Raw genomic sequence first — 16,901 nt, forward strand, 5'->3', positions numbered from 1 at the left:
CGGCCGATCCTACGGGAGCGTTCACCAGGCCCGGATTCCAATAAACGGACCGACCATCATTGGCTTCTGCTCCCTTCCGCCCTGTCTCGACCCAACAAACCAGAGACAAAAGATCCTCCTCCTCTCTCGTCACGAACACCCAAGCAAGACAATTCCAGCCTCGGAACTCACTCCCGCTTGCTTATTGCGGCTCACCAGCAAGCACCCGCCCTGTCGCGCCGCCAGTGTGTCTGGTGTCATCCGTTTGTCATCGTCCCAGGCACCGAGCAATCTACAAGTTGGGCGTGTGTCACCTCCACGAGGCCGTCAAGGCTTGGTCTCTCCAATCACCGACTGTCTTGCGTGCTTGGCTTCGGTCGAGGCAGTACCGCAACGTCGCATCGCGGCCAGCCGAGATGAAGACTCTCTGCGCCCAGAATACCCGCGTTCCGTGCCTTAATGTCTCCTTTCTGGGCACCAACACACCCATTCAACCGGCGCTTCACCAACCTGCCCAGCAAGGATTGCCACAATCCACGCCCGACATATCCAACAGTCAAGATTTTGAGCTGAATAATGTTCCGACAATAATTCGCTCGACTTCCGGTTGACTTTCCCCCTCGACGGGCGTGGCCGAGACTTGACTCTCAATACCAGACACTACGCCGCCCAAACCCCTGGGTTTTCGCAAAGACGCTTTCTTCTGAATGACCCCCCGCAATCTATCACAAGCTCCCCGGCGTTTGTCTCGACGCTTGGAGTCTTGGCCCTGAACACGCCTTCACATCCACTGCAGGGACCCGGCAGACAAACGAACGCATCGGAGACCTCGCGCCCATGAGTGATGCTGGTTGAAAGCTGTCGGGGTTGCATCCAGCTCCTCGCGTGCAGTCCAAGGGACCCCAGCTGACGGCCAGGAGGCCCCGTTCGATTGGGAAGGGCGGCTCGAATTGCCGGCGCGCAACGTGGGGTAGCGCCTTCGTCTGCCTCCGCGTTCCCGTTCCTGGACATGGCGGCCATGCGCTGCACGCCTTTTTCAACCTCACTCCAACAGTCCCGAGACATTGCATCTTGGGATCCAGAGTTTTGGGTACTATGCCGTTCCGAGTCCAGAGTCTCGAGCTGTGTTCAAAAAACCCAGATGCAAGAGTTCTCCTTGCTGCGCATGTTTGTTTTTTATCAGCATTAATTCGTCTCATGTGCAAACTCCCGTCCCGCGTCTAATGCCATCCCCCTTCATCTGATTTGCTGTTTCTCCTCATGCCTCTGGTAGATTAGCTGCCCTGGATCACCCCCGGTCATGAGGCTTGACCAACAAAGGCAATCAGCAATGTTACATTCCGTTGGCAGACTTTCAACCCCACCACCACGTCTTCGACCGCACTCCCTCCATGGATCAGACAAACATTTCCTCCTATCGGCGGATTCGCATACCATGCATTCCATCCACAATCAAATCAACCGTGACTGGACGAGCCAGATTGCGGGATTCTGTGGTCATGTGGCAGCGGTGCCAACATTGGAACATCCCATTTGGCTGAAAGAAGAAAGTCGCATAGGAGAAGAGGGAGGCAAGGTGATATGATGGGCAGGGGGAAGGCTTGGCAGATGTTGAGAAGATGTCGCCCCTTTAAATATTGCCTCTCCCATCTGGGAGTTGCAGAGAGTCAATTACGGCTTTGGTTGCTAGACCTTTGTTGACGTTGAGGTCCGGCACCATGAAGCTCTTCGGTCGCAACGGTGCTCTGGCAGCCCTCTTGGCGGCTTCGCCGCGTACGTGACCGAGCCTCCCAACCAAGGCTTTCGCTAACATCATCACTTAGTCCTAGAAGGAGTTGCAGCTCAGGCCTCGACTCCAACAACCTACACCGACCCTACAACCGGGATCATCTTCAGCACTTGGTCTGCTACGACTGCCCAGACTGCCGGCGGCCTGACGTACGGTTTCGCCCTACCTCAAAATGCACTCACGGTGGATGCCAACGAATACGTTGGCTATCTTGTATGTCATTGCCGTTTCTCAAATACGCCCTACTCGATGCTTACAAAGTGAACAGCAATGCGCTTCCAAGAATGGCCAAGGTACCGGTTGGTGCGGTATCTCCCTCGGCGGCACGATGACGAACAAGCTCCTTGTGATGGCATGGCCCAACGGCAACGAAATCCTCACCTCCTTCCGCTGGGCAACTGGCTACGACATGCCGGCCGTATACGCCGGTGACGCCAAGCTCACCCAGATCTCCTCCACCATCAACGCCACCCACTACACCCTCATCTACCGCTGCCAGAACTGCTTCCAATGGAACCACAACGGTGCTACTGGTAGCGTCAGTACCTCGGCTGGCTCCATGGTTCTCGGCTGGGCCCAGGCGTTCAGCAGCCCGACCAACCCAACCTGCCCGGCCAACATCGTTCTCGCACAACACGAGAACCAGAACATCCACGGGACCTCGCTCAACAGCGACATTGCTAACCCATCGTACTCTGCCTGGGCTGCCCTGGCCACCAAGACTGTCACAGGTAGCTGCGGTGGAGGAAGCACATCCACGTCCGTTCCGACTGCGACATCGACTGCGGCCCCAGGTCCTACTGGTATCCCTGTCCCATCTCATTCTTACGACTACATCGTGATTGGTGCTGGAGCTGGCGGTATACCTTTGGCTGACAAGCTGAGTGAAGCCGGCAAGAGCGTGCTGCTCATCGAGAAGGGTCCTCCATCTTCCGGCAGATGGGGTGGCACTATGAAGCCTGCTTGGCTTGCTGGGACCAACCTCACCCGCTTCGATGTGCCTGGACTTTGCAACGAGATCTGGGAGAACTCAGCCGGTATCGCCTGTCAGGACACTGACCAGATGGCGGGCTGCGTCCTTGGTGGTGGAACAGCCATCAACGCTGCGCTTTGGTGGAAGGTCGGTTTACCCCTCTTGCCCATTGCCACATGTCGCTAACCTTTTAAAGCCATACTCACTGGATTGGGACTACAATTTTCCCACTGGCTGGAAGTCATCTGACGTAGCTGCTGCAACATCGCGGGTATTTTCCCGCATTCCGGGGACCACCACACCGTCTCAGGACGGCAAGGTCTACCTCACGGCAGGCCGCGATGTTATTTCGGCCGGTCTCAAGTCTGGCGGTTGGACTGAGCTCGACCTGAACGCGAACCCCAACTCCAAGAACCGCACTTTCGGCAAGACGCCGTATATGTATTCAGGAGGCGAACGCGGTGGGCCGATGGCGACGTACCTCGTGTCCGCAAGCAAGCGCTCCAACTTCAAGCTGTGGATGAACACCGCCGTGAAGCGTGTCGTCCGAACTGGCGGCCACATCACTGGTGTTGAGGTTGAGCCATACCTCAGTGGGGGATACCAAGGCACCGTCAACGTAACCGCGGTTACTGGCCGAGTGATCCTGTCAGCCGGTACCTTTGGCAGTGCGAAGCTGCTGTTGCGCAGCGGAATTGGACCAAAGGACCAGCTTGACGTTGTCAAGAGCTCCACGGATGGACCAACGATGATCTCAAACAGCTCATGGATCACACTTCCTGTTGGCTACAACCTTGAGGACCACACCAATGTGAGTTGACTGACAACGTGGCAGTTTGAAAGAAACTGATCGGCGACAGACTGATCTGGTGGTTTCGCACCCTGCTGTGGAGTTCTATGACTTCTATGAGGCGTACGACGACCCCAACGTTACTGACAAGAACCTGTACCTCAACAAGAGGAGTGGTATCCTGGCTCAATCAGCGCCCAACATTGGGCCTCTGTAAGTTGCCCGTTGCGAATCTTGAGACTGCCCCTGACGCGATGACAGCTTCTTCGAGGAACTCAAGGGTGCCGATGGCATCACTCGCCAGCTTCAGTACACTGCTCGCATGGAGGGCAGCCTGGGTGCTCCCAACGGAAGTAAGTCCTACTGACCTACTTAGTCGATTGATATGATGGCTTAACCTGCTCTTAGAGTCCATCACCATTAGCCAATATCTCGGTCGCGGTGCAACCTCCCGTGGCAGAATGACAATCCAGGGCAACCTTGGTACTGTCGTCTCTACCGTACCCTACCTTCGCGACCAAAACGACGTCGAGGCCGTTATCAAGGGCATTGAAAACCTTCAAGCTTCCCTCAAGAATGTCGCCAACCTGACCTGGCTGTTCCCCGAGCCGGGAACGACGGCAAGGAACTACGTCAACAACATGCTGGTATCCTACTCCAACCGTCGTGCGAACCACTGGATCGGTAAGCCTGCCCATAGTGCTATCCGTTGCCCTCGATGTCAATGAGTCTTGACGATAATAACCATCGTGTAGGCACTAACAAGCTTGGCACTGGCGATGGCCGCAATGGCGGCGATGCCGTCGTTGACCTCAACACCAAGGTCTGGGGCACAGACAACCTCTTCGTTGCAGACGCGTCCATCTTCCCAGGCATGGTGACAACCAACCCCTCGTCCTACATTGTCGTAGCAGCGGAGCATGCTGCTGCGAAAATCCTCGCCCTTGCGACGGCCAAGGCTGGTGCGCTGTACGACCAGTGCGGTGGTTCGACATGGAATGGGAGCTTCCAGTGCGCCACGGGCTTGAAGTGCACTTTCAAAGACTCCTACTATTCTCAGGTATGTCGCCTTTTCTGATCTTCTCAATTCCCCCAATGATAAGAACGAGGGACAACATCGCCATTTTAAAGGACATTGCTGACACAATCGACAGTGCTTGTAACTTTATCAGCGCTGAGGGATGCGAGTCAAGCAGATCGCACGTGGACTTCCTTTATGTCTTCATGTACATACTTTCTTCATCTTCCTCGTACATATTTAAAACGAACCTCTGGGAACATATCTCGTATATATCCCCCCACCACAAGCTTATCCCGACTTGTCCGTTTCTGTGACCATCCTAATGACATAGCTCCCTCCCTCGGCCCGTCCTCATCAAACATGCGCACCAATGATGTGCCCCGCGAGCTGCGCGAACCCCACACAAGCACAGCGCACCTGACGTCGCATCTGGCGAAAGATCTCCCGGCACCTGGGAATTCCCCAGTTTCCCCTCGCGCCGCCCCTCTTCATAAGGTTGGGACCATGCCTGTGTTTCCCTGTTCTGGGTGATCTGTGCTGTCAAACAGGTGGCCCGGTGCCTGTCAGGTACCGAGCGAAACCTCGGAGGGGGCCGGATGTGCGGCCTTGTTTTGCTCTTTTGCCTTGTTTACCGCTACCTTCCATTTTCTCAATGATGTCTTTTGCAGAAATGGGTTTCTGCTCCGGTGGACTGACACACTCAAGTCATTTTATCCTGCCCAAATGGACCCTCGTGACTGACTAGCCAAGCAAATTAGAGAAGGCGGCTGTAACCTCACAAACTGCCTACATCCCGGCTCCGAGGCCCCCGCCACGTGTGAGATGAGCGAACAGCAGTTCTTCCATCACGGGAAAATCGCACACCTAGCGGCTGGGCATCCACTCGAAGCGTATGAATGGTGGTCCATTTTAGCCTCGGCGGAGGTCTCCAACCTGAACCTTCCCACCTTCCACTGCCATGCGTTCCAATCCGTGGCTCCCTCCGCGCACGACGCTACTCGCGTTGCAATGTCGCGATACCCGCCCACCAGCACGCCTCGGCGGAGTAGTCGAGTCTCCATGACGACGTGTGCAGGCGTGACGACTTGATATCCCCAGAGTTGCGGGGTCATTTAGGCGGTGTTCATAAGCACTCACCTTCGCTCACATCCCATTGAATCCTCTTTCCTTTTCTCTCCAGCGTCCTCGTGATACCCTCAGTTCCCCACAACGATGCCCTCTCTCAAAGCCCTTCTCGGCGCTGGCCTGGCCGCAACAGCAGCCCTGGCCTCCCCCATCCAGTCCCTCGACTTCAGCGACCTCGCCCCCCGCGCGGATCCCAGTCTAACCGGATACCTCGGCGCGTTCTTCCTCGGCGCCGACCCGTACGTGTACCTGTACCTCAGCAACGGTAATAACGCCGTCTCTTTCCGCGCGCTCAACTCTGGCTCGCCGGTGATCAAGCCCACTAAGGGCACCGGGGGCGTGCGCGACCCTGCGATTGTGGAGGGCGGCGGCGCGGAGAAGGGGAAGAAGTGGTATATTGTCGGAACGGATTTGGATATTGGCAAGGTATGTTGGATTTTGATGTCGTCTGATGCTGTTCGTTCAATGTTGTGCTGGTCTAACATCGAAGTTCAGACGACATGGGACGCCGCCCAACGCCAAGGTTCCAAGGGCATCTTCGTCTGGGAGTCGACCGACCTCGTGAACTGGAGCGGCGAGCGCCTCGCCGTCGTCGAGAACTCCAGCGCCGGCATGGTCTGGGCCCCGGAGGCTATCTGGGACCCCAGCAAAGGCCAGTATCTCGTGCACTGGGCCTCCAAATTCGTAAGTCTGCCCCTCATGGCCGTCGGCTTGCCATTGAAACCCCGTAATCTAACACCACGCCGCGCAGTACCCCTCCTCAGATCCAAACCACACCGGTGCCCCGGGCCCCATCGTGATCCGCTACGCCTACACCTCCGACTTCAAGACCTTCTCCGCGCCCGCGACCTACATCGACAAATCCCCCACCAACATCATCGACCTCAACATCCTGCCGACGGGCACCGACGGCAAGTCCTTCGTGCGCTTCCTCAAGGACGAGTCGCTCAAGACCGTCTTCGTCGAGGTCTCGACCACGGGCCTGTTCGGCACGTGGACGCGCCCGGGCGGGTCGTCCGCGATCATCCAGAGCGGCGTCGAGGGCCCGGCGAGCTACTGGGACAACCAGGTCGCGGGCAAGGCGCACGTGTTGCTGGATTTCTACGGCGAGGATGGGTACAGGCCGTATGAGACGGGGAATGTGGCGAGTAACAGCGGGTGGAGCGCGAGTTCAAGGACGGGATTCCCGAGTGGGTTGAGGCATGGGAGTGTGTTGCCTGTGAATCAGACTTTGTACAATGTATTGGGTGCGCGTTGGGGTTGAGGTCGAGGCCGAGGAGTGCAAGGAGTAACCTTAGGTGATAAATCACTATGTTGAGGACATCATAACGGCACTGCGTATGAATTGAGTGTGACGGGGAACCCCATCCCCCCAAGCAAATAATATCCGCCAGGTTCACTTGGATCTCTCTAGTTGAAGCTCAGTCGTGTTAATCGTATCTTGATTTCAGTAAGCTTTGCGATTCTTGTCATTGGCGCTTGTTCCGATTTGTCATTTACTTTGCAGGTGTACATATCACAATAAGTATCACCAACATCCCCGTGGATTGAGTTGACAGCCTTCTTGTCAGATTGTCCATGAGCCGCTTCATGTAGACCCGTTTGGCATTCAACTTGACTACTTCCTAATTTGAACAGAACTCGGGCAAGGATTGTGCGTCTTCCGGTGTCGAGCATGCCTGAGCGACTGACAAAAGATATTGAAGTCTCGAGAGCTCAAGCGACTGTTCCGATACCTCGAGTGAACGCTTGGCATAATAGATTGATACCGCTCCAAATACAATACTGCTCAGAAACGCAAGACATGCCAAACCCGCGGCAACCCAGAAGTTGACGGGGTTGAGAACATTTCGCTTGTCTGGGCGCAGCTGACGGAGCCCCCTGCGCGGCTTACTCAATTCTCCCATCAACTGCTCAATCTTGCCACCCCAGTACTTGAAGTCACTCACTTCAGTTCTTGGCTTTCTATTGAAAGACCCTAATCGATGAAACTCTTGCCCATGCTTCGCCATGAAGGAAGTCGTTGGGGTATGGTGGTGGGGGAACAAGCAGTTCAGTGTATCCAGTGCTTCTTCAGCCACCTCTAGAGGCAGCAGAGTGTCGGTTTTGGAGTTAATCTGTGCAGCTAGCCAGACTTTGTGTTGGAATATCCAGAGAATTCGGCGGTCCCAGTTGATAGATGTGCCAGTGATCTGTCCAGTGAAGTAGGGTTTGACAGCTTTCTGTCAATGTCGACCATGGCGGCAAGTGAAATTGTGGAATAGGTGATGTCCATGAACTTTCGTTCGTTTTCCTCCCACGAAGGAATCAGACTCTTAAATTCCTCTGCAACATCTTTGACTGGCCGGTGTTGAGAATTGTGCACGCATGCTATCGTCGAATCTAACGTCTGTGTGGCAGCGGCCGATGACACATAAGGGCTTAGAGTTTGCGTGATAGCTGAGACCCTTTCTTTCAGATGGCTCGTCAAAGTTGTGTATTGGTGTGGAGGGTATTCCTTCAGATCGTCTTGTGCCAACGTTGGCCAGAACTTTTTGCAGAGCTGAATGTCTGCTACGGCGGTATCTGATGTTATTCCCCTGAAAAGATGTCTCGAAATATCCATCATGGGTGAGGACTTGATAAAAGCTCATAGAAATCGCACATGGGATGAAGCTGCGCCGAAGATTTCTTCTGTTAATGAGGGCACCTATCAAATTATAGAGGCCTCCTACGTAAGCAGATTCGGTGCTCCCAAGCGCGGGCGACTTGTCAGACGGACTACGGCGAACTCATTGGATAATGTTGAGAGGCAAATTCTGCACTCAGCCCCTTCGATGTATTTAGATGGTACAGTACCCAGGTTCATGATTGATTGGTGTACATCTGCATGCTTGTTTGCACAGCCGCTCAGGCGGTGTAGTAAAATTTTTCGTAGTTCGCCCGGTATGCTTGTTTGTTCTTTTTCACCCAGACTAAGGTTACCAAAAACATACCAGCTTAATTTTCTCTCCCATTCAAGAGATTCGAAAAGTTGAACACCCAACTTCAAGAAATGTCCGCATCGCAGAGGCTACGTAATTCCGTTGCCTCATTGGGTAGTTTCACGACTCATCGACGCACTAGACACAACGAGGTAGTTCCAGCTCCTGACCATCGGGCCCGCAACCCTTCACGTTCTCCCGAAACGATCTCGGTGGAAGCTCCAGATACTACATCCCCCAAAGGACAGAACTCCAATCTCTCAGAGCCTCAGGCCCCGATCGCGTCGTCACTTGGAGATAGTATCTACGTCGAACTCGGAGAACATCCATTAGTGTGTACCTCGGCACCGGGTGCGAATGATAAGTTGGCTAGTTCGAACGACGCGTCTCCAAGGAATTTGCAGGCCTTTGCCACTGCCACTGTCGATGCTGAAATAGAAGGGGGCAAAATTCAACATGAGAAAGGCAAGGACGCGGAGTTTGCAAAAGACCTAGACACCTATCAACTGCCAATTGCATCCTCTGACATTTATCGATTCAAATCCTCCGACATTTGGATCGCGTACGAGTCAAAGTTGCCAATTTCCTCCACCTTGCAGGCGAAATGGGACGACTACAAACAGGACCTGGATTACGATTTGCGGGTGGTCGAACTGAATCTTATTCAGAAACACCAACAAAAAACGTTTCGTACCAGCAGGGTACCCCATCCCAAAAGCTGGCGGATATTATCGATGCTGCGCCTGTCTGGCAAACGTAACAGTCATTCGGACCTGGTTACTATTTCGCCTTGCATTTGGATATACTGTGGAAGCGAAGAGTGCCGGAAAGAGGCCATTGAATGCATCAATGATCTAGAGCGCCCTATACAATTTTCGGGCCAAAGTCCACAGATTCATGTCGGTGGCCCGGTATTTATGGCTGCGAGAGCGATTGTCCCTCTAGCTCAACTGCCGATGGGGCTAGGAGGGCTATCGGTGCTCCAGCAACCTGAGACAGTGATTCTCTATCATTTTGAATTGCCAAATGGCGAACGGACTGTCGATTCGGTGTGCGGTACACTTTGCTGCTCTACGCTGATCAGAAGTGGCGAAATCTTGGAACAACATTTCTCTCGCATTGGAGGGCTCCTCGACCAAATTCTTGGTGATTACATGCACCATCAGGTATTTGGCAGTGTCGCAATGACTACTGCCCACGGAATTCTGGATCAGCTAGCCCTCCACGAAGAACAAGAGGGGCTTAAAGATATGGAACAAGGGACTGACTACACATTCTGGAATACCGACCTTTGCGAGTCGGATTTGGACGAAGAAAGCAATATCGACGGCGATGATAATGGAAAATATTTCTTCAATCTAGATGAAGATGTCCTCGGAAAGCGAGACCCGTCAGATGTTGCTCGATGGCAGCCCTTCGACGGTGTCGTAGGGATCAACTTTCTTGGCAAGCTGTACTCCGAAAACAAACACTCGGTAAACGCCAAATCATCTACGGACTACGCACTGCTAAAAGCCAAGGCCTTCGACGGTTTCAGTAACAGGCTTTTCTCTGAGCTTGGTGCTGCGGAAATTACTTCTTATGTTGCTAATGACGAGCTGGAGCAAGGTTCAGTCTCAGTCATCTTTGGTCTTGATGATGTAGCACACGGAACCCTACTGCCGCGGGCCACAAATTTTCCTTTCAATAATGGCGAGTTGGCACTGCGAACTGTAGAGTTGACGAAGCCACTTGGTAAGTAAGCATCTTACGACTAAAACCTTCCGTGCGGTCATAATAAGCTGACCACACATCGGATACAGCAAGGGGAACCTCGGGTACATGGCTGATCAAGGACGCAAAATTTGTTGGCATGATTGTGGCTGCTTACGAAGGTGAACCATTAGCGCTTTTTATTAGCGCTGAGGACATTATTGTTGATATCTTAATGTCCTTCCCTGCTGAGAGAAACCCTCCCTCCAATATAGGAAGCTTTGGCGCCACGAGACAACACTCCCAAAATGCTTCCTCGATACAAGCGCCTACTTCAACTTCGTCAAATCCAACGACTGCGATACAAATTGAAGAGGCGCTGGACCCGAGCTCCAAGGACGGTCAACGCACCTCGCGACCCAATACGTCCAACGCAACTCAACCACTTGGAGTCACCACGGTATTCTCCTCTTCCAGGCACTCGTCCAAAGGATATGGAAGCAGTAAAAAGTATGAATATCAATGGGTTTGGACTTGCGTAAGTACATTTACGAATTGCAATACGTGGACTTTCAGTTGGCCCTCGAATGCTGATCATCTTCGGATACTTAGTGTCAATGTGGCGATAGCGGGATGAGTTGTAACTCCACTCCTGGATGTCCCAACTGCAACATCTTCCGGTGTGCCAACTGTCCGCTTCGACAGGTCAAGGTCAGAGTGGCATGAGAAGGATGCGAGAAATGGGAGTCATGCTCCTGCTGCAATCAATACGTTGACCAAGGCTCTGGAGACATGGAAGAGACATGGAAGCATAGTGAGAAGCATGCTAAGGTCATTAGAGAGGATTGGGAGTAAACTGATTTTTGGCCCACCATTTGATACTGTGATACTGAGGTACGTGTATTAATGCCATCGTCGTTACTCAACCCTGAGGTACAGAAACCTTGTCGCGGAACTTCAACCACATAGCCAATACTACCAGAAACCCATCAATGGTCCTCCTCAATGACTACTAGACTAGCGAGCATGCTTCCAAGTGTTTGGTGAACATGGGGCGGTCAGAATATCCTGCTGGTAATGAGAGTAAAGGGAAGACTGAGCAGGTCATTAATACTGGCTAGAGGGTCGAAGACTGGGTCCTAGTATTGCGGCGTGACAGCAACGGCCATGACACGTTTCAATCCTAGGACAGCCAGTGGGGACTTTCAATTCGGGCAATTTGTTTGAAGATGAAAACCGACTAGAGGTAGGGCGTTTTACCTGCTGAGCACTGGAAACCGATGCTTCCGCTTACATGCTGCTTTAGTAAACTACACCGAGACGTTGACCGTTGTAGTACAAAGCAGCGCCCTCAGCGGAGTGCCACCACTCCAAGATGCCAGATTGAGTGACCTGAAGCCAGCGAGCTGTTGCTTGATCTTCTGGTGCCTCACATGTCACCACCGCAACATATGCATAGGGATCGTTTTTCTCGGTCTGTTTGACACAGAGATATAAATTGTCCGTCTCTCCAACCGAAATCCTCTCTAGAATCATGTCGTGACGGAAAAAGCCGACACATTCGCGGTGGCCGTCTGCATAGCGAAGAAGCATTCCCAAGATTTCCTGATGAGAGCCAGTCCAAAAGCCACAAGTTTGAACCTCAGTCAAGTTCCGCATAGAGCATGAGGAGTAAAACCGAAGTGTGTTTGGGATAGTTCGTGGAAAATTCGAGATAGAAACTACAGGAGCAGGTAGATTCTCTTGGCTGAGCTTGGCCGGATCGCCGCTGGTCTGCTGAACACCGACGAAATCGACAAAGCTTCGGTCGAAGAAGCCGTCACGATCATTGTAATATAGTCGACACGGGTTATTTGAGAGTTTCCAAACGCGTTTATACTTCCCATCGTTTAGTCCGTAGACTCCGAAGAAGACAGTCCGGTCACGATTGGTTGTGAACTAGAATGAACTGGTCAGCCTTAGTGGCAAAGAAAGGGCATTTCCCTCACGGTCATTCCAGTAACGTCCTGTCTCGTTGCAAAAGGCGGCGTGGTTAGCCTGCAAATATCGGTGAGATACTCCCCTTCATTTATAGGCATAAACTGCCAGTAGCAGTTCGTGGGACAGGTTTTCTCGTACACGCTTCGGACGTCTGCTTCACCTTTTTTGTGGGCAACGACCCCAGCAATTGCGCGTCCCTTGAGCGCCACCGAGTATCCGATCGTGTCAGGTGCGTTGCAATCGAAGAAGTCCATGCGAAGCCCATCTGGAGGATCACGGGGTGGTTCCAATGTCGCTAGTTTGACGACAAGTGGAGGTGATGACAGAGGGGTCGGCCAGCCGACCAAAGCCAAGTCTTGCATTTGGCTGCTCTGGATACTTCTCACCTTTAGACCCTGTGATCGGTAAATATGTGACTGGAAAATTCATAGTGCATACGAACATCACCGTTGATGGTGATGGCAGAGGGCATAACTCGCTGAGAAATGTTCTTCCACCAGGCGCCGGGCACACTAGATTGGTTGCGACACCACTCTTCCAGGTTTTTTGTTGAAACAAAAGCCACCCGACGAATCCCGATATGATCCTCCGCCCCGAAAATATTCATGTCCTTCTCTCTTGAGTTTCGAGTAGGCAATAAAAGGCAGCAACCACTGCCACTTCTTGACTCGGGTGTGTTTTGCAGTCTCTTGATGTAGTATCGACCATCGATTTTTATGTAGGATGCGAACACGAATTGATTCACGTCAAGGACGGAATCGCCAACTTTATCAGCTGTACGCACCTGGCACTCCAACATATGGAGAGCGCACCACCGGACTAGATGCCGGGCAACAATCAACCACAACTCGTATGGAAGACTTTGGGTCCCAAAGTCCATCTGCTCCAATTTGCAAGCCAGAAGCTGCTGGTTGAATTCAGCCCGTCGCCGTTCCTCCTCGGGAAAAGGGGTGAAGGAGAACTCAGTTCCGGCCAGGAATATCGGCGTAATTGAGTACAAGCGGTCGCGATAGCAATCAACATGATAGCACACGGTCGCCTCTTCACGAACTCTACATTTCTTGAGGAAGCAAGTGTGAAATTTGATGTGCAGCCCTCGGTCCCAGAAGTCTCCGAAGTGTGGAAGTTTGAACTCGGTAGCGAAGCCTTCTTCGACAGCTAGGTAAGTATTTCACCATCAGCATTCGAGCTCAGTACAGCAGCTAGCCACGCACCTGCTATAATAACGTCGCCTCTGTGCACAGGGAACTGGCAAAGTCTGCAGCGGGCCTGGGTAAAACAGAAGTAGGACGCGTTGAATTCGTTTGCCATGGTTGGAAACTCGTGTGGATCACAGCCGCCAGATTCACTCCGTCGTTGGGCAGTTGGTGGATATATAATTGGGCGCGAGGAGAAGACATGAAAGCATGTGTGCCTAATAACTACGCGGGGGCTGTACCTGGCATGTTGGATGCTGACCTCAGCCACCCCATTCTCTGATCCATGGATAGATCCTGCATGGCACCAACACACCGCTTTATTCATTACACGACGGCTTTACTCGTGGCCAATCATAACTCGAATCCCGCCGCACTTCGACAGAATTACTCCGAGCATGTCTCGGTTTCAAGCGCCAGACTCTTGCCATACAAGCCTATCATGTCAGGTACTCATTGATGGCAATGAGAAAAGCAAATGAGACTCGGGAGCACAATCATGTTATCAAGAGGGCCTGTCATTCAACTTCTGTGAGGTTCGGCGCTTAGATGGAACTCGCCGACCGCAATGGAAACATTCGAACGGAAAGCAAAATTTAGAAAATATGCCGATACTATGAGTAATAATCATACCCCATCATTTCCCCGTCTATAGCTTCAGCCTAATCGCCTCGGACTTGACAATAGTAGGCACTTCATCTTGGAGACTCTTTTCCTGTGGCTTCCATCCAAGAACCTTCTTGGCTCGGATGGCAGCAGCTCGAGAGTTCAGGCCCCAGCTCGCTGCCTCAAATCCAGCAGACGACTTGACTGCCTCGTCGTAAGACAGACCCCGCACCTCCGGCTCTCCTCCCTTGATGAAACCCTGCTTGTGGGCTTCCTTTCCAACCAGCGTTGCCAAATCACCCCAGACGTGCTCGCCATTCTCAGTGAAGAAATAACCATGTGCTCCCCAGATCTCCTTGTCATCCTTGCGAGATGGGTCGAGCGCGGCCTCGACCAGCAACTCGAACACTACGCTTAGGTCGTGAACGTGGACGTTGTTCCATCGCGCAAGTCCCTTGCCGATGCGGGGGCTGTATCCCTCTTTGAGCACGAAAGTAGCCAGCTCGTACACTTGACGACCACGCCCTGAAACTGGGCCTCGCCCCTCGCCGTAAATAGTGGGCGGGCAGACAATGGCAGTCTTGACGGAGTCGGCATGTTTGATGCCGGTGTTGAGGACGATTTCGTCCACATTGCGGTGGAAAGCGGCGGCTGGTAGGTTGACGACCTCATCGACACCATCATAGTCGTTGAAGACCTTGTCGTCGTGCTCTCCATACGTCTTCTTGACTTCGGAGTCGAAATAGGTGAGGATACCCGTGCCGCCCGTGTGCAGCCAGAACCCTGGCCTGGATGGCGAGTGGCCAGACACAAGGCCTTTTGCGATAGCATCCGCCGCGCCTGAGTGATCCGACGAATCGGCAGTGTCTGGGATTGAGTTAGTGGGTTGCTGGCTAGGATCTCGGAACAAGGTGAAACTCACGGATTACGATGTCAGCCCATGCTGCCTCGCGCTCCAGAATCTCGGAATCATCAAGTCCCCCAATGACAATTCTGGCTTTAGGAAACCTTTCTTGCACCTTCTTTGCCTTTTCTTCAGTCCGAATAAGCAGTGCATACTCAAAGTCTGAGTGCTTCTGGTACAACTGGTAGAGGGCGTCGCCGCCGATGTAGCCTGTGGCTCCCGTAAGGAAGATCTTGGCAGGCATTGTTGTTGTTGGTCTGATGAAAGGCAAACGCTGGGTCCAAGATTTCGTCTGGTAGCTCTGAAATGTTTGGAATCGTGATAGCTGTCGTCGCTTGCGTGTGAGTTACGTAGTTGGCTTCTATGACGTCTGTATGGATTTCTAATCGTGAGTAAAGCGCCCCCCGGATATTTGTTTAGCCACTCGGCTGCACAGGAGGCATTACGTTCCCCCAACCCCACTCAAGCCATTCACATCGATTGGTTTTTCTCTTTTACCGTGAGCGTTTGTCGAAGGATCGCTCGTTGATTTAAGCTTATTTCTGCTGAAACTTATGTCTGTTGAGTTTCACGAGGAGTGCGTAACAGACTTCAAGCTTCTCACGATAGCGGGGTACTTGTTATCACATTGATTACCCCACAGCGACCGTAGATGCTACAACATGTTCCTTGTTTGCCAGCGCACTTGCGGTTCCCATTCGCGTACCCACAGGTTCCATCTGTGGTGTACACTTTATGGCCCCAGCAGATGCCTTCCCAGCAAGTACCAGGTGCACAGTCAATGCTGAGTATTGTGTAAATACATTAGCCACGGCAAATCTTGACGAAATACTTTGATCGCTTATAATTGGAGCAGCAGGACGACTCACTCACTCTCTCTCGCCACATCTCCAAGTCTCCGAGTTGCAGCATTGCCCGTCTGTACCGACGCAGGTGACGCCCGGACGCGACGGGCCGCAAATCCCGTCCCACGCTCTTTCGGGTTCGATAACTGCGATAGAATCGTTGAGCATGTCGTAGTTCGCGAAGACTTGCAATATATGTCTACTCACATCCAGCAGTGCAGTACGTTGCACATGGAAGTATGTGCTTGCAGTCGCGATCTAGAGACGGATTCAAGAAAAGAAACTTCTCAAGCGAGATTCCGAAGTCGTCTGCAAGCTCCTGACATGTTTCGGGGCCAACATTCTCATAAGTATCACCCAAAGAGCGACAGTTGATCTCCCAGGGCTGGGTATCACCTCCTCTGATATCGTGAATCGTCGTGTGAGTTGGGCATGGCCTGGAGATTATGACAGCAGGTTGGTCAGGGGTCGTGGGATTGGCCCATGTGTGCGGTTTGCATGTTCCGGTGCTCGCGAGCAAAGAGGGTATGGGGGTGATCCCGTCCACCAGTGTCGTAATGAACGTGACAATAGTCCCGATGCATAACAAAACAGGGCCAACCTTTGGATACATCATTTTGGGACAAGAAGACGCAGATGTTTGTTTTATCTAATTGTACAATTGCGTGTAGAGGTCGGCATTTTATACCTGCAAAGTGGCATGTTGGAGTGACCTGACTGTGCCGCAAAGACAGGGGCGTCCGAAGCAAATAGATATCTCCAGTCGTCATGGCAACATTAGGCAGCAGTCTCTGGATATATGCGAGAGAAAGACTGGTAGAAAGAAACGGTGAAACGTCAATACATTTATGTCCGACCCAACGGCATCGATTGTCCCCGTTAGAAGTAAAGTTATTGTACTGCCTTAGCAGGAGCCCATAAAGAGAGAATTGCTGACATTTATGCTAAAGTGGGTTAGTTATGGAATATGTAATTGGTCGTTGGAAGGTGTGCAGATTGCCGCGCTGGCCGACGTAAAAGACCGAATCACACCAGGCG

At 52.5% G+C, this 16,901-nt stretch overlaps 5 protein-coding genes across 5 annotated transcripts; 3 read left to right on the forward strand and 2 right to left on the reverse strand.

The window, feature by feature from the left end:
• Positions 1–1,697: 1,697 nt before the first annotated feature.
• On the forward strand, positions 1,698–4,694 carry CDH-1-5 (Cellobiose dehydrogenase; the record flags this gene model as incomplete). The annotated part of the gene is made up of 10 exons (XM_066151681.1): positions 1,698–1,752; positions 1,803–1,981; positions 2,037–2,571; positions 2,659–2,888; positions 2,938–3,552; positions 3,602–3,744; positions 3,793–3,884; positions 3,940–4,215; positions 4,287–4,591; positions 4,686–4,694. The coding sequence occupies 10 exons, from the start codon at positions 1,698–1,700 to the stop codon at positions 4,692–4,694; spliced, it is 2,439 nt and encodes an 812-aa protein (XP_066009011.1).
• A 1,070-nt stretch (positions 4,695–5,764) lies between these two features.
• Positions 5,765–6,969, forward strand: CGGC5_v006314 (uncharacterized protein; the record flags this gene model as incomplete). Its single annotated transcript, XM_032022995.1, has 4 exons — positions 5,765–6,103; positions 6,173–6,361; positions 6,429–6,802; positions 6,906–6,969. 4 exons carry the CDS (start codon positions 5,765–5,767, stop codon positions 6,967–6,969), a joined length of 966 nt encoding a protein of 321 aa, XP_031880297.1.
• Positions 6,970–9,824: 2,855 nt separating this feature from the next.
• CGGC5_v006315 (uncharacterized protein) lies at positions 9,825–11,058 on the forward strand (the record flags this gene model as incomplete). The annotated part of the gene is made up of 3 exons (XM_032022996.1): positions 9,825–10,374; positions 10,443–10,870; positions 10,945–11,058. 3 exons carry the CDS (start codon positions 9,825–9,827, stop codon positions 11,056–11,058), a joined length of 1,092 nt encoding a protein of 363 aa, XP_031880296.1.
• Positions 11,059–11,634: 576 nt separating this feature from the next.
• Positions 11,635–13,623, reverse strand: CGGC5_v006316 (uncharacterized protein; the record flags this gene model as incomplete). Its single annotated transcript, XM_066151682.1, has 6 exons — positions 12,254–12,270; positions 12,321–12,394; positions 12,451–12,707; positions 12,755–12,824; positions 13,125–13,470; positions 13,527–13,623. The coding sequence occupies 6 exons, from the start codon at positions 13,621–13,623 to the stop codon at positions 12,254–12,256; spliced, it is 861 nt and encodes a 286-aa protein (XP_066008908.1).
• Positions 13,624–14,157: 534 nt separating this feature from the next.
• Positions 14,158–16,479, reverse strand: CGGC5_v006317 (Uncharacterized protein; the record flags this gene model as incomplete). The annotated part of the gene is made up of 5 exons (XM_066151683.1): positions 14,158–14,981; positions 15,037–15,275; positions 15,725–15,802; positions 15,892–16,009; positions 16,071–16,479. 5 exons carry the CDS (start codon positions 16,477–16,479, stop codon positions 14,158–14,160), a joined length of 1,668 nt encoding a protein of 555 aa, XP_066008907.1.
• Between the last annotated feature and the right edge of the window lie 422 nt (positions 16,480–16,901).

Source organism: Colletotrichum fructicola, assembly GCF_000319635.2.
Source record: "Colletotrichum fructicola Nara gc5 chromosome Unknown KSG_Nara_v1_contig03, whole genome shotgun sequence".
Classification (NCBI taxonomy): Eukaryota; Fungi; Ascomycota; class Sordariomycetes; order Glomerellales; family Glomerellaceae; genus Colletotrichum; species Colletotrichum fructicola.